We start from the raw sequence: 24,408 nt of genomic DNA, 5'->3' as shown, positions 1-24,408 counted from the left end.
ATCTGGTACCCGATTTTAAATGAAAACCTTTGGTAAACACACCTGGTGTGAGGAGCAGAGATCCATCAGGAGTAAAACTCAATCTACGAAAGAACGACTTCATGCTGTCATCATGAAACATCCGGTAACTTCTTGCCTGTGGTATACAAAGTTTAAACATTATTCCAAATCTTTACATTCACAATAAAGGCTTATCAATTCCTACATTCTTTTCTTTACACATTGTCATTTATTCCTGACATAATAAATGAAACTGAAGCATATTACAAATCAAATAATCCAAGACTGCGAGAGTAATCATTCATGAACTGATCACCCATTTTTTAAAGGAAAGATTTAAGTGTGTATGTGTATGTGTTTATGTATACGTATATGTGTTTACGTGGTTCTACAATTAGTTAAAAAAAAAAAACCTGTGTAAGAACACACACGACACTGTCATCAGTGGTTTGTCTGGGGAATGAGCCTGGAAGAAAGCAGCAAGATGACTAGGAGCCCTCTGCTTGTTATCTGTGTGTATACATTTAGAATTTCCAACTGAATGAACACTTTTTAAAAAGAAACAGTCAGTTATTAAACTGGCAATCACATCATATTGTCTTTTCAAACAACATTTCTTGAACACTATGTGAAACCATTCACTGACACTTTATAAACATTAGGCATTTGACTCTAAAGAGCCCAAGGAACCACTACTCCTCCTACTGGAAGCGTGTGGCGGCTCTGTGCTGGCTGGCTCGAGGCCCACACTGCCTCAGTCTGCCGCCCTAGGACTGGATTCACACCACGTCCCTCTTTTGTTCCAGTAACTGATTTGCTCCCTTTCACCTCAGTGGCTGCCTCAGTAGTCTTGATTCCTCTAGCACCAGGTCCTATTTTCATTAGCTAGTTCTTTCAAGGGTCAAAATCCTTCTTATTCCTGAATGCCAGCCCAAAGCCTGGGTCCCTGCTGTCTGCTACCAGAGTTCTCTACCTACTTCCCAAGACAGTGGACTGCCTGTGGCCAGACAACCCCATGCTCAACTCCCCTGCCTTCCTGTGGCCTAGAGCTGGGATCCTCCCAGGTCGGTAGTGCTCGACCCTTGCTGCACCTCAGAATCCCAGAGGCCCTGCCTACCTCTAGCCAAGTGAATCATATCTCTGCGAGTAGGGCTCAGGCACCCATATTTTTTAATGCTTCTCAGGTGACTGCACAGTGCAACTAGGGTTGGGAACCACTATCCTCCATGATCAGCTGTCCCCCAGCCCCCAGATGTCCCTGTTTCCAGACAGACCAGCCCACGACAGTAACTGAGGCTTGACTGTCTGAGAGGAAGTCTTATTGTGGTTCTGGCATGGGGTCCTGGAGACCAGTGATTTAGCTGCAAGACACGAAGGAGCTCATGACTTCCTAAGTATCAACTGAAGTCCTGCTAAAATGAAACGTCAAAATATGGTATACCTCTCCTTCAGCCCCTATTCCAGACAGCATCTTTGAAACATTAAAAGCCACACGCTTCTTCTGTGTGCTGTACACCCTCAGGATCCTAAATAAAGAAGAAAATTCTGATTTATCTCTTCTAGTAAATGAATTCTGTTTCACATAGAAATAATTTATTACCAACACTGAAGACTGTTTACATAACTGTCAGCCTGCAAAACTGTTTACCAATGACTTTCACACTTAACTGAGTAGTTATGACAGAAGCAAGTATTAATGACCTAGAGGATATCACTAATGAAGTGGAAAGCAGTCATCATTTCATTTGTCACAGAACGTTTCGACTTCTCAAGTAAGATATACTTCAGGCCTGGCCTGATTTTTCAGGTCTTGGACATTCAGCCCAGTGGCAATTTGTTTATTTTGTGTTAAATGGTCTCGCCCTGAAGAATTTACAAGAGTAAAGAAAACCCCAGCAGGTAAATTTGGTTGTTAGTAATTCGTATCTTTCCCACTAGTTATCAGATTGTTTCCCTCCTAATTGCCTGATTAAAACAGGGATGATATCAGAAAATAAATGACACCTGGCATATAACACAAGCGTTTATGAAAAATAAACAGTAACTCTTCCATATTGCTTTCATTCCAGGGCCATCTGAAACTAAATTTACTATAAGTAAAAGTAGTTGGGGGGCGGCCCAGGGTTCACCAGTTCAGATCCTGGGTGCGGACATGGCACCGCTCACCAAGCCATGCTGAGGTGGCATCCCACATAGCACAACCAGAGGCACTCACAGCTAGAATCTACAACTATGTACTGGGAGGCTTAGGGAAGAAGAAGAGAAAAAAAAAATGATTGGCAACAGATGTTAGCTCAGGTGACAATCTTAGAAAAAAAGTAGGTAGATAAGTATTCAAAAGGACTATTTTGACTGAGAAGTAATATGTCTGACACCTGATTTTTTTTTCCAATTCTTTGTTCTAGGAATGCAATTAAATGCAATTATACCAGTAAACACAGCAATAAGACCTCCCTTCAAAAAGGACAAAATATTTTATTTCTATATTAACTTAAATGAAGTCATTAAAATCACTCTAATAGTAAACTATAATCAAAAAATGAAATAAATAGTCCAAGCCTACCACTAGGTACCTCTTCTTGCTTAAGTCATATTTATAAGAGACTTTTTCTTTAAAAGTTGCCCTTGAAATTCAAATGTAATTCAAAGCTCTTTCTGCTTTCATTCACCCATTCAATAAAGATTTACTAAGTGCTAACTTTGTGTAAGGCACTTGCCCTAATTAGTTTCCAACTTCTTATTACGTTGTAAGAATAACAGTAAAACAAATGCTTTATATGAAAACAGGAACAGAAGAATCAAAGCTAGACTATGGTTTATATTGGTTACGTTGTGATAAAAATACCTCTACAGAAAATTTCAAGCAAACAGAGATGAAGACAACTCACCAAACACAACGTACCTGTCACAGCTTAGGGTAGCAACATACTGACCCAAAGGATCCCAGGTTATACCTTGCACATAACTTTTATGTTCGTTAAAAATTGAGATCTTTTGTCCTACAAATAAAGCACACAACAGCATTACAAAAACCTACTCAAGCACAAAGGGCATAAACTACAGTTTAAACACTATTCCCTTTCTACCATTCCACAATTCAGCAGGCGGTCAGTGAGACACTCTGTAGCTAACCCTGTGCCAGGCTCTGGGGACAGAAAGATGACTTCACACAGTTCCCACTCCCCAGGAGCTCACAGCTTTGTGGGAGAGACGGACCCATGGACAGGCAAACACACTGCAACATGATATGGAGGAGCTGGGCAGCGGACAAAGCCGGGGTGAGGGTCTGCAAGGAGATGAGCTCGGAGTCCAGTTCTCCAGGTCAGGCAGCATGAGGGTCAACGAAGGGGAGAAGGTATTCTAAGCAAATCCTCGGGGTAAAAGCTTGGGCACACGGAGCAACAATAAGTCACTGAGAACTGCTAACAGGTAAGGTGCGAGTCCAAGGAGGGCAAGACAAAGAGGAAAGGTGGGATGTCACAGAGACCTTTGTGGACAAGGAAAAGGCTCTGCGTATTCAAGATGTGGGCTAAGGGGATCACACTTCAGCAAAATCCTAAGCTGGGAAGTGATCTGCATCATAAAGATGAAACTGAAGTTTCCAAAAGTGTACAGACCAGGTGAGAGATGAGGGCCTGGAACAGGGCAATGCTAACAGGGATGGAAAAGGAACTTTGGGGGAAATATCTGGAAGATGAAACCAGTAGCACAAACGATTACCTGGATAAACAGAGGAGGGAGTTAGGAAGCCTTGGCCATTTTAAAAAAAAAAAAAATCCAAAACCCTCTTCTCTGCGAGTGGTCTACACTCACTCACTCATTCACTCTCCAACTGTCTCCCCTTGCATTCACTCAACCTGCTGCATTCAGTCCCCACCCCCCACCAAAGCTGCCAGGGACCTGGAGACGGAAAACGGAACGCACAGGTGCCAGGCTAACCGTCCCGCCCTCTCTGCTCCACCTGACATCCTTCAAACTCTCCTCGGGGAGTCTGCTAAGATTAAGGTGGCTGGGGTTAACAAGAGGGCTTACGGAGAGAGCTGTGGAGGTTTGGGGGAGCTACTGAGAGAACAGGAGGGGGGTCTCACCTCACGAGTGAAAGGGGATGGGGGACACTAAGACCCCACCAGAGGCTGGTGAGGAGAATCTGTAGTGGCTCAGTCTGCAGGGTGGCGGGTGTTTAACCAGCTGGGCTCAGCCCGGGACCAGGAAACTAAAAGGGGCATTGTAACCCTGTCCCGGGTTGGGGTTTGTCTTGATGGGTAAGATGGAAGAAAAGGGTTCAAGGGAATTGACTAGGTTAATAAATGATCATCTTTGCGAGCAAGCTGGACAGAGGAAATAACAGAGGCCAGGAGGGGCTGACAGACCAGGAAACAGGGAGCTCAGGGAACCCGAGGGCTCTAGGAAGAAAAGGAGCAGGAAGTAAAGGTGGCGAGAGAACTGAAGGCGAAGGTTCTGGTGGGAGAGCGGGACACCTGACTTAAGATGTCACCGACAGAGCAGTTAAAACCACGGAAGTCTTCAAAGAAGCCCAGCTAAGAGAACTGTGGACCGACTGCCTGACAACTCTGGATTAGGCAAAAGTTCTTTTTGAAAAGGCTATCTTGAGGATTAGGACTCAAACACTGGAGGAATTAAGGTGATGGGCACTAGAACATGTGAAATTCACAACACGTGAAATTCCTTAAATAAAAATTTACTGACTTTAGGGGTCAGCCCTGTGGCCGGGTGGTTCAAGTTCTGCAAACTCCGCTTTGGCGGCCCATGGTTTGCAGGTTTAGATCCTGGGTGCAGACCTACTCCACTCATCAGCCATGCTGTGGAGACATTCCACATACAAATTAGAGGGAGACTGGCACAGATATTAGCTCAGGGCTGATCTTCCTCAAGCAAAAAACGAGGAGGACTGGAAATAGATGTTAGCTCAGGGAGAATCTTCCTCACCAAAAAAAAAAAAAAAAAATTATTGACTTTAAATAATTTTACCTATGTTACATATAATAAAAAAGAAAGCCTTCCCCCCCCCGCCAAAAAATGACAGATCCAGCATGTGACACTGACTTCCACACTCCCTGCCAAAACTGCTCCTTCCCCACCATGTCCCTAATCTCAGGAAATGGCACCAATATTCACCTGGTTATTAAAAAGCATGGCGTTATCACTAATGCATCATCATCCTATCAGCTTTTTCCTCAAATTACATCCTAATCAAACCCATTCTCACCCCTTCCATCACTAGCACCACAGCCCAAGCCATTATCACTTCTCTCCTGAATTACTTCTATAGCACTAGCAGGTTCCCTCTCTTCTCTTGTGTTCTCCAAAGATAGATTTGCCATGTGCCACCCAGGGACATCTTTTTAAAACGTAAATAAAATCAGGTTACTCCACCGCTCAAAACCCTTCAGCAGCATGCTGTCACACTTCGGATAGAATCCAAACCCTTTCCACAGGCTACATTAAACCTGTTTGCACATTCATCTGACATCCCACTAGAATGCAGCCACTTTGTTTCTGTATTTTACCACTGCCCGAAATAGTGCCCAGCACGCTGGCAATGTTCAAGGTGACTACAACTGGCTTCAGGGGGCAGTGGATGGAGACTGTCCACAAGGAGGCAGAAATGATCCAGGACAATGGCCAGATCTGGGGTAGAGAGGAAGACAGTGACACTGGTCCTCTGTTTTGCTGAATGTTGGGACTGATTAGAAAGAGTGTGAGAGATGAGGCAAGAGAGAGGGTGGTTAGCTGGGTGGCACAGAACTAGAAACAAGAGAGGCTTTTACAGAGAGAATGAAAAGTGGACTGGCGCAGCGCTGTGGCAGGAATGCCCCTCCACCTCCGGACTCCTGCCAGGGCACCTGGGGGTGGGAGAACTGGCAGCCTGCAAGTGAGAGCAGAGGAGAGCAGGGGGTGAAGGAGAACACATCAAGCTGGAGCAGAGGACTGCACGGCTGTTAGGCAATAGCCACCACTGGCTTTTGGCATTTCACTGCTATTTTTATACTGCTACAACTTCTCACACGTCTGCTCTCTCCCCAGCTAGAGAACAGGATCTCTAAAACCTGCAAAATGTCCCTGGCTTTCCTTCATCTCCTAAAATGGAAACTTGATCCTACCTACCCCATCAATGAGCACGCAATGCTCCATTAACAATAATGACTTGCTAATCTCCCTGAGATCCTAAGCTCACGAAGGCAGGAATCAGACCTCGCCCCTCATGTCTGCATCCCCAGGATGTGAGACTCACCTTGCTTCAGCACCACTAACTCATGACACCACTGCTAAGCCTCATGCATTCTGGTTGGGGCCCTTAAAACTGAGCTGGATCCATGGCATATGAGGCTAATCTCTGACCTGTTGAGCCAACCACCTACTTTAGTTCACTAAAGGAACTCTTCTCGTTGCCTTTAAAGGTAAAGCAGGGGAGGTTTTTTAGACAAAGAATATTCCTTCCCCTGATAACAACAAAAACGTATCAGCTACCTTTACTGACGTCCCATATGATGGCTGTGTTATCCACAGAGGCAGAAGCCATTAAATTCCCGTCAGTTGCCCAGCAAATATCATACACATCTTCCAAGTGGCCCCTAGAATCCAAAGAGGAAAAAACGGAGAAGAAGCAATTCTTGTCTCAAGGAAGGAAAAACTATCAAAAATTTAAAGGCAAACTCAGGGACCTTACATTAGAATGGGATTCTAGAAATTTCCACCAGAACTTCATTAGCCATAATTATAATATACTATCTTCAAGGATATCTGCTTCTTTAAAAGTGATTCAGTTTTACTAAGAAAAATTTTATAGCAGAAAATAAGAAAATCCATTTCAATCATGTTTTTATCTTTTAAAACTATTCTCTTATTTCTGTCTTGCGTAAGTAAAAGTTTTAAGTTAGATATAAAAGTCAAAATGCATATCAGTCAAATGCACTCAGATGGTAAAGATGAATCAGGGCCGTGGTCCCTCCCACATTACCTCAGGGTTTTTACGACAGTCCAGTTCTCCTTATTCAGCTGAGCCTCATCCTCATCCTGAAAACCTATCTGTTCTGGCTCCTTGTTATCATTCACCTTCCACAACAGAATGACAGCATCTGTGGAGCAATTCAATCAAAGATAAGCCAAGCTTTATTGCACACCTCTTCATTTCTGGAATTTTAGAGTATTAAAAAATATTTATGTTGTTCAAATAGACACTATGGCCATGATGATTTACTTCTAAGAATTAGGACAGGAAAAGCAGGTTTGCCTTTGAAGTAAAACAAAATCAAACTCATATCAGATCAGAGCTATGCAAAAGTCACCTTAAACAGAAGGGTCTCAGGCTAGCAAAACGCCACCACAAAGCGACTGACTACATTCACAAATCTAGAGGCCTAACCTATAAATGGCTGAATGGAAAAAAAAAAAACAACAAAGAGCCACCAACGCGAGGGCTGGCAAATGGTTCCTAGCTGTGTAACCTTCAGCAAGTTACTTACCATCTTGAGGCCTCAGTCTCCTCCCCTGTGAAATGGGAATAATAACAGTATACCTCCCTCATAGGGTGGTTGTGAGGATGAAGTGAGTTAATATGCATAAAGCACTTATAACACAATGCCTGGCACATGGTAAGCCCCTAGATGTGTTAGCTATTATCATCATGGAAGTATCAGATACCTTAGCCTGACATCATCGAGCGTCTGAGTGCTCTATCCCCCCACACTGACTCCATGCCCACGACATAACCTACTGACCGTGACTCAGCTTCCCTTTCAGGAACACTCATAGGAGGAGACTGGATGAGCCGGCTGTATGGACACATGCGTTCTCATTCTAAGTTAACTGCGATCCTGGTTGTGTAGCTTACTCAGGGAGCTTGGCTGAGATGAGACCAGCCCAGACAGATGGACAGTCTCCACGTGCTGACTAACAGCAGGTGTCTGGGCCTCCAAGGCCAAAGGACTTTGCAAAATGACTGCTGCCCCGTGCAACCTCACAGAAGACACTCTGCCAGCCTCCTCCAGGGGATGTTCCTACTACACACACACACTCACTCTCTCTCTCTGGACACCATGGCACCGAACTCAACCATGTCTCTTTTCCTCCTTCTAACAAAATCTGAGATTTCTGTTTTATTTTGTACCGATTTCTAGACTGTACTAATGCTAAAACACGGTGAAAAGATTTACTTTGTCTGTACAGTTTTACGCCATTCAAGCACAAGCAAAAAATATGAATCAATCCACTTCCACGGAACAAATATAATTTATAGCGCCACTTAGATGATACTCCCTAAGCCAACTAATTAATTAATTACACAGAGACACGGAACGGACTGTGATCACTACAGAAACTAAACTAACAATCACACAAGGCCAGAACAGTTGCCTTGGGACTCTGACAGAATGGCAAGCACCTTCCTACTTGTCTCCAAACAGTCCAGTGGGAGCAAGTGGGAAAGGGGCCATTCTCAAACGGGTCTCAGTTTAAGCTTGCTGTCCTCTATCCGCTCACACTCCCCAGAATATTTTACTAAACTACCTAAATGGCAGATTGAGAGAGTCAAGCAACCTCTAAAATAAAAAAGCTATCCAGCTCACATCTCACTATTTAACATGAGACACACAGGGATCTGGTTTCTAATGAATTCTGAAGTACAGCAATACTCACCATCTCCTCCTGATGCTAAAATTTCCCCATTTGGAGAAAAACGCACCACATTGACCGCTTTGGTATGGCGAGCAAGATTGGACAAAAATTCCACAATGGCCTTTCCATCTGGTCCTTTTTCTACCTTCCAGATCTGTCGATAGCAAAACATTCACTCAGAGAAACATATAGTGAGCACCTACCATATTGTGCATATTAAAACAACCCTATGCTTATTTTCAGGAAGAAAATTTAGTTTTTCCTTTGCAACGTAAATGGAAGGGACTTCTATCTGAACCATAAACGAACAGTCCAATTGCCTGTTATCCTCCCTCCTTCTAGTGCATATTGTTCCCCAATAGGAACCTGGTTCAGGATTCCAAAATAACGGGCATCCAGTTACATCACCGTGTGGAACATTACCCAGCGAAGAAAGCTGCTCTCTTTTGCTTTCATTGATCACTCAAGACCCTGAGAATTTATCCCTCTGAGCTAGACGAGGAAGTAGCTGGAATTTGTTGACATTCGTTTTAAATCAAAGAATGAAGAATGCTGATTCAATAGTGCTTGCCGGTGCCTTTCTGTCTCCGCCCCACTTACCCGAACAGTGGTGTCCACCCCTGCCGACGCCAGTCTGTGGATCCTCCCGGCCGTGCCATGCTGGAAGTCCAGGCTGTACACCGGCTCCTTGTTGTGCCAGGCTATTTCGCAAGTGATGACTTTCATCCTCCTGTGTCTTGAAGCGGCAAAAATAATTCCTCGGGCACTGTTTTTTCCCAAAGACAGAGGAAAGCTGAAAAATCGTTGGTAATGAAATGAATATTATAGCAGGAAAGGTTTATTGAACACTTATTCCGAGCCAGACACCCTGCTAACCATTAAAAGCACACGCTGTATCGGGAAAGGATGTTAATGCTGACCTCTAACATTACACCTTGCAAGGTCCACCTAAAAGGCTTCGCTGAGCCGCGGCTGTTTATTCTCCTGCTACGTCCGGAAAAACAAAATGGAACACTCAAGGCAGAGATCAAGGGGCCGGGCCAGCTGCCCGACTGCCTCCGGGGCGCCTGCCCCGGGCAAAGGGCAGCCTAGAGGAGGGGACTGCAGGAGGAGGGGGCTGCCTGGGGGAGGGGCCTGTAGGAAGAGGGGGCTGCGGCAGCCCCGGGGAAAAGGGGCTGTCTGGGGAAGGGGCGGCCTGGAGGAGGGGACTGCAGGAGAGGGCAGCCCAGGGCAGAGGGCTGCAGGAGGAGAGGGCTGCTCGAGGGAGGGGGTTGCCAGGGGGAGGGGGCTGCTCCGGGGAGGAGGCCGCAGGGATTGGAGGCCGGGCCGCGGCGGACCCCCTCCTTCCCAGGGGCGGGGCTGCCCGGGGCAGGGGGCCGCCAGAAGGAGGAGACTGCCCGGGGGAGGGGACCCCCCCTTCCGAAGCCGCAAGGGACGGGGCGCTCGGCCCGGAAAGCCGCGACCCGGCCTGGCGGGATGGAGGCCGCGCGGGGCCTGGGCCCGGACGGAGACCGGCCTCCTGAACACGCGCTCCTCCAGAGCTCTCCCGGGCCCCCACGGCCCGCCCTCAGAGAGAGCCTCTCGTCTTAGCGGGGCCGGGAGACCCGGGGGCCGCCGGACCCAGCGCCGGGGAAGCCGTACCTGAAGGGACGCGGCAAGTCAGCGGCGCCCCTCCCGCCGCCGTGCGCGCCGCTTCCCGCGCGCCGCAGGCCACGCCTCCGCGTGGGCGGGGCTCCGTGGACGCCCCACCTCCTCGTGGGCGGAGCCACAGGCCGCCCCGCCCCAGCCCGGAGGCAGTGGGTGGTGCAGCGCCACTGAGTCGTCAGAATCACTAATTCCCTGCTGGACCGACGCACGGGTGGAAGAATGGGTGAGTTCATCAATCCATTAGTTAAATCACGTTTTACCTTGTTGATTCATTCTTTTAGCAAATATTTACTGAGCATCTGCTATGTGCTGGACCGTATGCCCGCGCTGGATACACAGTGGCGAGCGAAGCTCAGACTTACCCTCAGGGAATTTACAGTCCAGGAAGGGAAAAGAAGAGCTGTCCTGTAAGACTGGTGGGAGGCTGTAACTCTGAAACCTGACCAAGACTACCAAGTGTTTCACTGGTATAGCGAATATTTGAGAGCTGTAACCTGTATCAGGCCCCGTTTTGGCCTCTAGAGTTTCAGTCATCAATAAAACCCAGAGACTGTCTTCTGGCCTCCTGTAGTCATGTTCACAAATAATTATAATAAAAAGATAAAGTGCAAGGAGCGTGAAAGGAACAGTGTGCTCTTACAGTTCTGAGGATGAGCTTATTTTGAATCTGAAGGCTCAAAGGATTTGAAGAGAAGCGGGCATTTAAAATGGCCTTCAGGTGACAGTTTTGGATAAGCAGCTCTGGGATATAGGGATTCAAGCTAAAGAAACTCACAGTTGACAGGAGAGGCACAAAGGGGGAGCAATGGGACAGCCGATGGAAAAGGATGGATGGGCAATTAGCCTGGAAACCTTTGGACGTGAATGAGCAGGTCATATGAACGTGTGTGTTTCAAAGGCAGTTTTTACTCTCATTCTAAATTAGCTGGAATCCAGGTTGCACAAACTAATCTGGGAGTTTGGATGAGATGACAGATAGACACTCTCCTTGTACAGACTAACAGCGGGTTTCTGGGCCTTCAAGGCCAAGGGACTGCAAAATGAGTGTTGCCCTATGCCAGCCTGCCCCAGGTGACTCTCCCACCCCCGTTTCCCTCTTCTCTCTCCTCTCTGTAGACATCATGGCACTGAAGTCAACAAGGTCTCTTCCTCTTTTTGCAAACAACAGTTGACATTTCTGTTTTTTATATATTGGCTTCTAGAACATTTTGGAGAGTACAAAGCTATGGGATTGTTCAGTTCCTGGATTGCTTACATTATACCTCAATTAGCAGAGGTGGTTATAAACACTTTTTAAAAACAGAATTTAACATTTTAAAGTGAGGGTGAGGTTGTAAGTCAGAAGGCAGAAATGGATGTAGCAGGCCCTTTGAAATGGGATAATTTCCCAGATGGAATAATTTGTCCATGAGCTTCCTGGAAGGCCAGGAAACAAACACCTGGTGATGCAGAGCATTTACTTGATAAAAGGAACATCCATGTCCATCTGAGAAGTAAACTCTTCCTGGCATGTTTAGGAAGAAGAATTGACATGGATTCTTATATAAATGCTGGTTGATACTTTTAGCTAGTTTTATGAAAGGTATAGAAATTGTCTACAAATGGATGCCTCATGTTGATAAGAATGACTGGAGCCTCCTTAAGCCTGGTTTCTTGGGAAGCTAGGATAATGTAATCCAGATACACAGCTTTTAGGTATTCTCTCTTAAATCATGGCTTGGATTTAGAGAGCTTGGACTGGGAGTGACTAATATGTACTGCAGATAATCTGGCTGTTTCAAAAGTACAGATTCCTGCCCCCACCCAGGCCCACTGATTCAGAATATCCAGCAGAGGAGCCCAGGCACCTGCATTTTCACAAACTCCCAGGTGAGTCTGATAATCAATCTGGTTTGGAAAGCCCGGGGTTCAGTGTCTCTTGTAACCATCAGGTTTCTCCAAATTTCTGACAAATGCTGTCAATTCATAAATGAATCCTCTGATCATCTCCTGAAGTGCTAGGATTCTAGACTGTGGATTAAAAAGATAAGACATATGCTTAGGTACTAAATATACATGAAAGAGTTGGCTTTCTGGATGAAAATTTTGGGGACCTGACATCAGCGCCTGCCTGGTGAGCCGTCACATGCAGGAGATGGTGGCCCAGAGTGGGGCCCTGGGCAGGGCCAAATATTTTCTCAAAGAAAAAAGAGGGGCCGGCTCCGTGGCCGAGTGGTTGAGTTTGTGTGCTCCGCTGCGGCAGCCCAGGGTTTGGATCCTGGGCGTGGACATGGCACCGCTCATCAGGCCACGTTGAGGCGGCGTCCCATATGCCACAACTAGAAGGACGTGCAACTAAGATATACAACTATGTACGAGGGCGGGGGGGGGGCGGGGAGGGGGTTTGGGGAGGTAAAGCAGGAAAAAAAAAAAAGAAAGAAAGAAAGAAAAGTATTTGGTTGAGACCCCAGTGTTTTGCACCAGGCTGGACTAAAGAAGTTCTACTGCGAGTGGTTCCAGCTAGATGCCTCAACCACCACCGAACTTCAGTGTGAGCCCCAGCATTGATTTTAGCAGAACTGTATCACTCTAAGGGGACCAATGTTATCTGGTCTCGCAAGAACTTTTCTCTGGTGAAAATTAATATAAAGGCAATAAATCTTAACTTGGCTTCAAAAACAGACTTCTCTGAATCCACTCTACTATGATTTCCTTTTCGAAGTGTGAAAACTCTGGAATAAAAATCTGAAGTCAGAATACGTACTAATAAAACATTATTAAAGAATAGGAAATAGGAATGCACAAAAAATTTAATAGCAGAAATTGAAACTTTAATAAAGGGTTGGGAAAAGAAGCTGAGAAAATTTTATCAGAATAAAAAGAGGAAAAACAGGAGAAAATGACAGAAATAGCACAAGAGAATACATAGGACCTCTGGCACACTGCTGGTGGAAGTATAAATCGATACAAATTGCTATGGACTGAATGTTTGTGTCCCCCCAGAATTCCTGTGTTGAAGGCTAATCCCCAATGTGATGGTATTTAGAGGTGGGGGCTTAGGGAGGTAATTAGGCTTGGATGAGGTCATGGGGGTGGAATTGGTGTCCTTATAAGAGATGAAGAAACTTGACACTCTCTCCCACTGCCATGTGAGGAGACCCTGAGAAGACAGCCATCTCCAAATCAGGAAGAGGGCCTTCACCAGACACCGGGGTCTGCTGGCACCTTGATCTTGGACTTCCTAGCCTCCAAAACCATGAGAAATAAATGTTTGTTATTTAAGCCACCCAGTCTATGGTGTTTTTGCTACAGAAGCCTGAACTAAGACAAATACTTTAGGAAACTGCTCAGTAGTTTCTAATAAAGTCAAAGTCCCTGTATTCCTTGGTATATACGAAAGAAAAATGCATAAGAATGTATATAGCAGCTTTATACATAATAGCCCAAATTGGAAAGAATCCAAATATCCATCAATAGAAGAAAAGGTAACCAAACTGTGCCATATCCATACAATGGAATTCTATTCTGTGATCAAAAAGAAATACTGACACATGCAACAGCATGGATGAAGAAGCATTATGATAAACAAAAGAAGAAATTATTTCAAGTGATTGGCAAACAGAAATGTGATGATATCCCAAAGAAACCTTAAACTTTCTCAGTCATCCTGTGGTTAAAGTGATATTGATGTTGTTACATATGTATATACATACATATGTGTTTATCTATATATTGGGAAAAGCAAGTAAATAATTATATTTTGGGGTTAGGAACCAAGATTTCCAGCAAAAAAGACTAGAAATCTAAAATCTAAGAAAATTAATAAAATCACTAAATTGGCAATATTGGTATATATGTTCAATATATATTTTCTTTTTAAAAAAAAGAAGGGTTTCCTAACTCAGTCCACTAAAAAGGCCTGCAAGAAATGCCCAAACAAGAAGCATTGACTATATCTGTGCCTAGATTATGGTCTCCAAATAGCATGCCCATGAAAAGAACCAGAGCTCCTTGGAGAAAAGGATGTTTCCATGTCCAGAACAGGAAATGTATTTGATGAGCCTGAAACCTTATTATACCAAAAGGGAAGAAAATCATCAGACTACTAGGATTATGTAACAAAAACATAGGAGCCAATCTGAAGAGACCTCCAGCCAAAGTGAGACAATTTAACATTGGAAAATTGCCACAATGGATTGAAACACATTAAATGTTAAAATTCACAAGTTCATAATGATATTAACAACAATAACAAAAACCTCATTGGTTACCTTTGGAAGAAATCTGGAAACGAGGTATGAGTCAAGCATTTATACTGCCTATTCTGTATGAACTGTACCTCAGGATAACTAAATAGGTTTTCTTTATAGATTTCCCAATTCAAAAGGAATAATGAAATTTGAGTATCACCATTTCACAACTCCTAATAATGGATTTACGTGTGATTATTAATGGATGCTAAAATCATTAGGTAAAAGACTGATAGGAAACTTTATAAGGGATGGATTAGGATGACACCACCTAAACTCACTGATTAATCTTAACATAACAAAAAGAGACAACTATACGTTGTGTACCTCTTAATATGATACAACAGGAAGAATATAGTAGCACCTAAGAAGAATTCTTCAAAAAAACCCAAAAAATGAAACAGAAAAAGAACTTGAATCTGATTAACTCTGTAGATCTACCTACCAGTTTACAGAAATACAAGAGAGACATTTTTAAAAAATTAATGGTACCCAAATGAGGGATTCTAAAAGAAAAATGTTCTTGTTTCTTCAACAACTAAAAAGGAAGAAAACAAAGGAGAAGACAAACTGACAAAACTTTAGCTAGATTGACTAAGAAAAAAACCCCACAAATTACTAAAATCACAAAAGAAAGCAAGGATATTACTACTGATGTTATGGAAATAAAGAGGATTATTTTTATGGAAATAAAAAGAGAATACTGGGGCCGACCCTGTGGTCAAGTGGTTAAAGTTCCGAGTGCTCTGCTTTGGCGGTCCAGTTCACAGATCTGGATCCCCGGTGCAGACCTACTCCACCGGTCAGCCATGCTGTGGAGGTGACCCACATACAAAAAAACAGAGGAAGACTGGCACAGATATTAGCTCAGGGCTAATCTTCCTCAAGCAAAAAAAAAAAAAAAAAAAGAGGATTGGCAACAGATGTATCTTCCTCCCCCCCCCAAAAGAGAAGACTATGAACAATTGTATGCCAGCAAATTGGATAACCTATATGAATGGACAAATTTCTAGAAACACACAATCTATCAAAACTTAATTATGAAGTAGAAAATCTGAAAACACTTAAAACTAGTAAGGAAATTGACTCAATAATCAAAAACCTCCCAACAAAGAAAAGCCCTAGACAGATGGATTCACTGGTGAATTCTACCAAACATTTAAAGAAGAATTAACACCAATCCTTCTCAAACTCTGCCAAAAAATTAAAAAGGAGGAAACACTTCCTAACTCATTCTATTTGGCTGCATTACCCTGATACCAAAGCCAGACAGACACTACAAGAAAAGAAAAATACAGACCAATATTATGAATATTTGTGCAAAAAACCTCAACAAAATACTAGCAAACCAAATCCAGCAACATATTAAAAGGATTATACACAACCAAGGAGGAGTTGTTCCTGGAATGCAAGAATGGTTCAACATACAAAAATCAATCAATGTAATCCATATTAAAGGAATGAAGAGGGGGAAAACCCACATGATCATGTCATTTGATGCAGAAAAAGCATTTCACAACATTCAACACACTTTCATGATTAAAAATAACAAAAACAGTAAACTACAAGTAGAAGGAGACTTCCTTAATATGACAAAGGTAATAGATGAAAAACCCACAGCTCACATCATATTCAATGGTGAAAGACTGAAAGCTTTTCCTCAAAGATCAGGAACAAGACAAGGATACCCAATTTTACCACTTCTATTCAACACAGGATTGGCAGTTCTAGCCAGACGAATTATGCGAGAAAAATAAAGACATCTAAATTAAAAAGAGGGAAGTCAAACTATCTCTTTGCAGATGACATGATCTTATATGTAGAAAACTCTAAGTATTTGACCAAAAAAAAAACTCATTAAAGCTAATAAATAAATTCAGCAAAGCTGCAGGATACAAAAATCACACAAAAATCAGTTGCATTTCTCAACACTAACAATGAACATTCAGAAAGGAAATTGATAAAACAATTCCATTTACAATAGTATCAAAAAAGAATAAAATACTTAGGAATAAACTTAACCAAGTGGATGAAAGACTTGTACAATGAAAACTACAAAACTGCTGAAATTAAAGAAGACAAAGAAATGGAAAAACATCCTATGTTCATGGTTCATGGATTGAAAGACTTAATATTGTTAAGCTGACAATACTGCTCAAAATGGTCTACAGATTCAACGCAATTCCTATCAGAATCCCAATGGTGTGTTTTGCAGAAATAGGAAAACCTGTCCTAAAATTCATAGGGAATCTCAAGAGACCCTGAGTAACCAAAACAATCTTGAAAGAGAACAAATTTGGAGGACTCACCCTTCTTGATTTCAAAACTTACTAGAAAGCTACAATAATCAAAACAGTGTGGTCCTGGCATAAGGACAGATATATAGACCAATGGAATAGAGAGCCCAGAAATAAACCCTTGCATATATGGCCAATCAATTTTTGACAAGGGTGAGACGACCATTCAACGGGAAAAAAATAGTCTTTTTCAACAATTGGTGCTGGGAAAACTAGATAGCCACATGCAAAGCAATGAAATTGGAATCTTATACCATATGCAAAAATTAACTCAAAATGGATCAGAGACCTAAATGTAAGAGCTAAAACTATAAAACTCTTAGAAGAAAACAGGGGAAAATCTTCCTCACATCAGATTAGTCAATAATCTCTTGGATATGATACCAAAAGCACAAGCAACAAAAGAAAAAATAAATTGGACTTCACCAAAATTAAAAACTCTTATTCATCAAAGGACACTATCAAGAGCAAAACACAACCCACAGGAGAAAATATTTGCAAATCATATATCTGATAAGAGATTAATATCCACAATACATTTTAAAAAAAACAACCTCCTGCAATTCTACAACAAACAACCCAGTTAAAGAACGGGCAAAGGACTTGAATAGATATTCTCCAAAGAAGACATAAGAATGGTCAATCAGCATGTGAAAAGAAGCTTAACATCACTAGCCATTAGAGAAATGCAAATCAAAACCACATTGAGACACCCCTTCACACCCATTAGGATGGCTATTATCAAAAAACAGAAAATAACAGTATTGTAGAGAATGTGGAAAAACTGGAAAACTTCTGCATTGCTGATGGGTATGTAAAATGGTGTAGCCTTTGTGGAAAACAGTTTGGCAATTCCTCAAACATTTAAACATAAAATTGCCATATAATTCAGCATTCCACTCCTAGGTATGTACCCAAAAGAAGTGAAAGCAAGGACTCAGAGATACTTATACAACAATGCTCATAGCAGCTTTATTCTTAATAGGAAAAGATGGAACCAACCCAAATGTCCATGGATGGATGAAGGGATAAACAAAATGTGGTAAATACATACAATGGATTATTCAGCCTTAAATAGGAATGAAATTGATATACATGACAACATGGATGAACCTTAAAAACATTATGCAAAGTGAAATAAGCCAGACACAAAAGGACAAATATTTTATGATTCCACTTATATGAGGTACCTAAAATAAGCAAATTCATAGAGACATAAAGTAGAGGTTACCAGGGGCTGGGGGCCAGGGGGATGAGGAGTTATTGTTTAGTGAATACAGAGTTTATTTGGAATGATGAAAAAGTTCTGGAAATGGATAGTGGTGATGGTTGCACAACAATGTGAATGAACTTAATGCCACTGAACTGTACACTTAAAAATGGCTAAATGGTAAATTTTATGTATATTTTTCCACAATAAAAAATTAATGAGTTAATATTTGTAACACAAACGAAATATTATGGGAGGGGGTAAGTAAATAGGGGCATAGATAAAACAAGATTGACCATGAGTTGAAAATCGCTGAAGCAGGATGATGGGTACACAGTTCATAATAATAGTTTCTCTATTTTTGTATGGGTTTGAAAATTCCCTAATAGGTTAAAATAACCTATACTAAAAAAAATCAATTTAAGAACACAGTAAATTAGTGGGAAATGAAAAACTACTGGTTAAGAGTGATTACAGTGTATAACACTATCATATTTTATATAAGTACATTTAAGTATTATCATTAATATGTGATATATAATAAACTAGTATTACTGTCCTGGACCCCTGTATTTCCCTACCCAGGAAAAGAGATAACAGGTATCGTTATGTCAGGCTGTGTCACTTCTTTCTGTCAGCCGGTTAGATGACTCACACTCCTGGAACTCTGAGCATCTCCCAGCAAGTTTCCATGCTGCAGTCTACGAACACCTCTCCCCGAGAACTGAACCACCTAAAGTCATACAGGAAACTGGGAACAGTGCGCTACAGTCTCTCAACTGCCTCCAGGAGCACCACAGTTTGAGAGATACTCCACCAAGGGAGTAAAAACGGAGTCACAAAAACATGGGACAAGTGCTTGCACAGAAAAAGAAAATTGTAAACCCAAATTATTTTAAAATCAGCCTTGGTTCAGATCACACTATAAACTTTCAAAATACAAGCCCCAACTTTTTTTTTGAGGAAGGTTAGCCCTGAGCTAACATCTGCCACTATTCCTCCTCTTTTTGCTGGGGAAGGCTGGCCCTGACCTAACATCCGTGCCCATCTTTCTCTACTTCGTATGTGGGACGCCTGCCACAGCATGGCTTGACAAGCGGTGCATAGGTCTGCACCCGGGATCCAAACAAGCAAACCCCGGGCCGCAGAAGCGGAATGTGTGAACCTAACCACTGCGCCACTGGGGCAGCCCAAGCCCCAACTTTCAACAGCACTCAACAGAAAACCCATGGGAGATTAGGAAGACTGTTGGCTCGCATACTTTGTGAATATAAAGCACCATGACCTTTTGTTATGAAGATACAGCTGAATTCTGGATAATATTTACAAACTGAAGACACTCATAACCTAAATATTAGCCAGGCTGGGGTAAAAGTCCTTTTGAGTCAGATTTTAACTCATTCTATATATTGTTACCATAATATTGAGTCCTGACTGCTTTGCAAGAAATGAACACTGAACCTTGAAGTTAAACTTGTTTTACATGTTTGAAATAGGAAATTGCACTTACTCACAACTCATTATTATTAGAATATTTGTGTAGGAAATTAACTTCAGTTGTGATTCACATGCGTTTTCTAATGGTTAATTCATTCTGTGTGGCCGCCGCATTTAGTAACTTCACCTATATTTGAATGGCTTGAATTTACCGCCGCATTTAGTAACTTCACCTATATTTGAATGGCTTGAATTTACCAAGACTGTCTCTGTTAGTCTTGACTTTCTCCCTATAGGCCAGTATATGCCAAATAACTTTGTGATCATGAAATTTAATTCTAAAAAGCAACACATACATATTTTCCTTTACTCCAAGCAGATATTAATGGCATTCCTTCTGTGAGCCATGGCCAATGTCCAAAAGACAAATACACGAAAGACATGAATACAGGAGGTCTCTCACTCCACTCCCATGAGTCTGTTTGAGACACTGTACAAAAATAAGATTTAACCTACTGTGGATTTTCTGAAAGCTAGGATTTGTCTGGGTAGTGTTTGTAGCCACATTAACACAAGCTTTTAGCTTTTTTAAAGTATTAAGACAAAGAACTCAGTAGAAAAGAACAGGCAAAGAATATGAATATAGTACACAAAAAGAAATTAAAATGGCCAATAAAACATGAAAACATTTTCAACCTGAGACAAAGAAATGTAGGCTGCCATTTTTTCACATATCAGATTAGCAAAAGTAAGTTTGATATATAGAGGACAAAACACACACATACATTTATTTTTCATAGGAGTATAAGTTCCTGCAACCATTTTTGGATGGCAACATTTACTAAAATTTACATAGCATACACTGTTTTTCCATCCATATTTACTGCAAGGAATTTATGCACTGGATATACTTGAAAAAGTGTGTGATGTGTTATTTATTAATTTTCACACTAACACTTGTTAACCTCAAAAGGAGAGAAATAAATGAACGTTAGAATATTCGTATCATAGAATTACTAAAGCTGTTCAAAAGAGTAATATGGAAATAAGATTTTTATATGAAATCAATTTTAATTTCTCACTCTGATAAAAACCAGAAAGCAACATTTATAAAATTGCCACATCACTTTTCATACCAGGGAACTGAAATCTGTACATCTCATTTTACCACTTACATGGTTTAACACCTTTGCGTAAATCTGAGATTCGAATATAAAGATATAAAATTTAACATAAACTGAATGCATATGTATGAATGTGTGCATGTATGCAGCTAATATTTTCTGAAGGACAAAAAGCAATAGTGGTTACCTTTAGGGAGGTGGTGGGGAAGTCTTTTCACTCTATACTATTCTGTTCCATTTACATTTCTAACTTGCGTACCAGCTCTGCTTCCCTTTCCCCCTCCTTGTTTGCCCGTGAGAATGTGGCCATGCTGATCCTGAATTTGCTTCAGGAACCACTTGAGTTCAGTATTTGTAAATAGTCATTACTGGAAGATCTAGATCAAAGGTTCTCTGCTCCAATGGCACACGGAGAAGTCTTAAAAAAAAATACTGGTATCTGGGGCCAACCCCAAAGACTGACTTAATTAGTTATGGAGTACAACCCTGCACTGGGAGTCTTAGAAACTCCCAGGTGATTCTAATATGCAGCCAATGGTGAGAACACCAGTACCTATCACTTTAGTTATTCCTCAATGACAAATAATGACCTAATGGGCTGTCTGATAAGAAGAATCAAGCATCTGCGATCATATGCAGAGTCACCAGCAGTACCTGCCCACATTAGGATTTTGAGACCCAAATAAAGGACACATTCCTGCTGTGTCAACACTTACTTTTACTGATTTTGTAGCCTCAGCTGACTAAAAGTGGGCCTGTTTGTAGGGATTGTGGACTATCTGATTTACTTCCTTAGACTGTTTTTGTTTTAAAGTAATAATTAGTTTAAGCAACACTGTCCTCTCACTAGCCTTTTACAAACTTAACAAAAAAGATAGGTATGAGTACTATATAAGCCATGGAAGCCCGTGTTCTTCTGTTAAATTTCTTGTTCACCACATTTTCAAAGAATCCTAGCTTGGCAATAATTTCTTAAAGGGCAAAAAATATCTAAGTACTTCCAAAGAATCAATTTAGCAAGCAAGTTTCTCTTACTAATCCTATGATTAACTTTCCCATTAAGCCAGGTAACAGCCATTTCAATGTGTATTTTTGCAAGAATAAAGCTGACCAAAGGGGAAAAACAGCAAATTCCAGAAAGAACTGCTACATAAATATTCACAAACTTAGACATGCTCTACATAGCTGCTATCATTTAGGCAAAGTTTCTTCAGATTAAATGATTTATACAATGAAAAAGTTTCTTCCCAAGTGTAAAATACAGTCTCTTAAGATGAGCTTAGATTAATATTACTGGAAACAAAGCCTTAGTCTTCTAGATATAATTTGTAATTAATATAGTAAAATGAGCTCAACTGGAGGGTCTTTTTTATTTGAGGAAGATTAGCCCCAAGCTAACATCTACCACCAATCCGCCTCTTTTTTGCTGAGGAAGACTGGCCCTGAGCTAACATCTGTCCCCATCTTCCTCTACTTTATATGTGGGACACCTACCACAGTATGGCGTGCCAAGCAGTGCCATGTCTGCACCTGGCATCCGAACCTGTGAACCCCAGGCTGCCGAAGCGGAACGTGTGGACTTAACCGCTGCGCCACCGGGCTGGCCCCTCAAATGGAGGGTCTTAATGGACACAACTTTAGTTTTCAAAATATAATTTGAATATAGGACTCTTTAAAAGTAATATCTGAAGAGTTAGCCATCATATATATATTTTATTTTATTACAAGATATTTTAAAATTTGGGCAGATACAGTTATGACAGAAAACCAGCTTCATACCAAAAATACACTTTCAATTACTTTCTCAAGCAAATAAAAACAATCTTCATTTATTTGCTTTTTCTAGAAGTTAATGTACAGTAAAAATGTAATACTGTATATGACAGACATAATTAAGCATCCATATAAAAGGAACATGAATGTTCAGAAACAAAAGTAAAAATAAATAGCACGATAAAACTTTGAAAAAATAATGCACATTTTAGTTGTGGAAAATATGATTCTTAATTATATATACATAGTTATAATTAATAGAAAGCCATCTCTTTAAAATTGCACAAAACATGGGACAAATGAAGCATAAATTTTATGGCATGTAATACTATAATCCTAGGGCATTTTGTTGCTTAACTCCAGGATATAAAACACTTAGGTTTGTAATATAATAAAAGGTATGCAGTATTGTTTGAGAAAGACTGTCTTCCTCAACTCACATTAACCTGTAGTAATCCTACAAAAGGCTGTACAGGAAATTTCACAAAAAGAAATATTAACAATTCTTGTGCCCACTCCATGCCGATTAAGCAGCCAAAAATGGGCTTCAAAATAAACGTGGTGGAACATTTAATATTTTTGATACTTTTTTATACTAAGATAATTTCTTTGTTCTATAAAAACACTTTGTGTTTAACCATGATTGGCAATCTCAGCAGAAGAAAAATCCTGGCAAAATGGATGGAGAGTTTCTGCTTACTTTATTTTCATGAATAAGATATTCAGGAGATAAGAATTTATAGAAAACAAACAGTAATGCTCAATTCACTTACAACTTATCTTATCAGGAGTGTTATTCCATTCTTTAAAAATCCTGTTTAAACTTCTCTGTAAGAAAATCAAAGGTAACATTTCCATTTGTATTATGGCACAGCCCTCAGTTTAGAGAAAAATACACTTTAGGGAACCAGAAAAGATTACAGAAAGGTTAGGGGCAGCCTGAAAACCTCTTGGTGAAAAACACTTAAATCTTCTAGGGTAATAAAAAAATATGTGCAGACTTAATTACAAATATTTACATTTCAGAACAGAATCATGAGCCAGCTATTCAGCCGCTCAATACCAATGATTCACAGGCATTTCAAAGAAGTGAGAATGTGTCCACAGTATTTGTGGCCACGCTTGAATGCATAGAATAAAGATTATGGTTCTTCAGTCTGTTACCTATCGTATCTATAAAACAAATTTGTTTACATTTTCAAAACTGTACAACCAAAAGGACTGAGCAAATATTTTTATTATCTCACATAAAATATACTTTAGGTACTACTGATTTCACTCATTTGTTCAACAACTTGTCCTAAAATTTCATCAACTACATCAACATCATAATTCACTTGCTGAAGATCGAGATCAGGTACAATCATGGCCAGCAGCTGTCCTACGTTAACTCGAAGAGATCGAAGTTTGAGGCTGCAAATACAAATATTACATCTATTAGATGAACATTATAATACAGTTTAATATTCATCTAGGGCTTAAAATTTAAGTGAAACCTTAATACATTTAATTTAATAAATCTGTTGGTAAGTAGAGTGTTTCATAAAACTAGTGGCTCCACTTGGTTCCAACTAATAAAATTTTAATTTGAGACTGGAGAAAACATGGACTGGTAAAATAAATTACAAGATGTTAGTTATAATTTAAAATATTGTTATCACCTGGAAAACAGTAGGGACGTACTACTAGAACACTGGTCTAAGACTAATAATGCATCACGGGATTTCCGCTTCCTTTTGAAGATGAACTGAATTGTTCCCTAAAACATGTTCTATGAGATATCCATTGTTGTAGAAGAGGAAGAAGAAATGGTTCTGTGGTCAAATAGGCTTATAAAACCCTGGGTTAAATAATGTTAAACAAGACTTTTTAAAATGCATGACTTCTTTGAACCTTTCAAATGCTAAAGTTCACTGTCTATCCATTTTACTGTGCATTTATAGGTGACAGTGTTTTGCTGAAAACCCTGGATTAGATCATCTTTATCATTTCTTTCAAGTATATATACACGGATCTGAATATCAACATCCTAGACTTTAAATACCTACAGCTATATA

General features: G+C 40.9%; 2 protein-coding genes and 1 long non-coding RNA gene across 5 annotated transcripts in view; 1 reads left to right on the top strand and 2 right to left on the bottom strand.

The window, feature by feature from the left end:
• Nucleotides 1–10,424, bottom strand: part of CHAF1B (chromatin assembly factor 1 subunit B) — a 22,128-nt gene extending 11,704 nt beyond the window's left edge. Inside the window, exons 1-8 of one of the 2 annotated variants that reach the window (XM_008519333.2) lie at nucleotides 10,276–10,424; nucleotides 9,235–9,427; nucleotides 8,656–8,788; nucleotides 6,980–7,097; nucleotides 6,490–6,593; nucleotides 2,903–2,999; nucleotides 1,442–1,526; nucleotides 43–136 (exon numbers count right to left, since the gene is read on the bottom strand). In XM_008519333.2, coding sequence (XP_008517555.2) covers nucleotides 43–136; nucleotides 1,442–1,526; nucleotides 2,903–2,999; nucleotides 6,490–6,593; nucleotides 6,980–7,097; nucleotides 8,656–8,788; nucleotides 9,235–9,360 — 757 coding nt within the window. In that variant the 5' untranslated portion in view covers nucleotides 9,361–9,427; nucleotides 10,276–10,424. Of the gene's footprint in view, nucleotides 1–42; nucleotides 137–1,441; nucleotides 1,527–2,902; nucleotides 3,000–6,489; nucleotides 6,594–6,979; nucleotides 7,098–8,655; nucleotides 8,789–9,234; nucleotides 9,428–9,554 lie in introns of both variants that reach the window. The other variant, XM_008519334.2, reaches the window with a different exon arrangement.
• LOC139079913 (uncharacterized) lies at nucleotides 10,421–24,408 on the top strand. The gene is made up of 3 exons (XR_011533942.1): nucleotides 10,421–10,504; nucleotides 12,089–12,150; nucleotides 24,295–24,408. It is a non-coding gene; the product is annotated as an uncharacterized lncRNA (long non-coding RNA).
• The window catches only part of MORC3 (MORC family CW-type zinc finger 3), a 36,220-nt gene continuing 34,083 nt past the window's right edge, over nucleotides 22,272–24,408 (bottom strand). For both annotated transcript variants that reach the window (XM_008519332.2, XM_070597621.1), the window contains exon 17: nucleotides 22,272–23,764. In XM_008519332.2, the coding sequence (XP_008517554.2) occupies nucleotides 23,611–23,764 (154 nt within the window). In that variant the 3' untranslated portion in view covers nucleotides 22,272–23,610. The remainder of the gene's footprint in view (nucleotides 23,765–24,408) is intronic.

This window comes from Equus przewalskii, chromosome 27 (genome assembly GCF_037783145.1).
Source record: "Equus przewalskii isolate Varuska chromosome 27, EquPr2, whole genome shotgun sequence".
Classification (NCBI taxonomy): Eukaryota; Metazoa; Chordata; class Mammalia; order Perissodactyla; family Equidae; genus Equus; species Equus przewalskii.
Note: the sequence above shows the minus strand (reverse complement) of the source record. Positions and strands in the feature narration are given on the sequence as shown.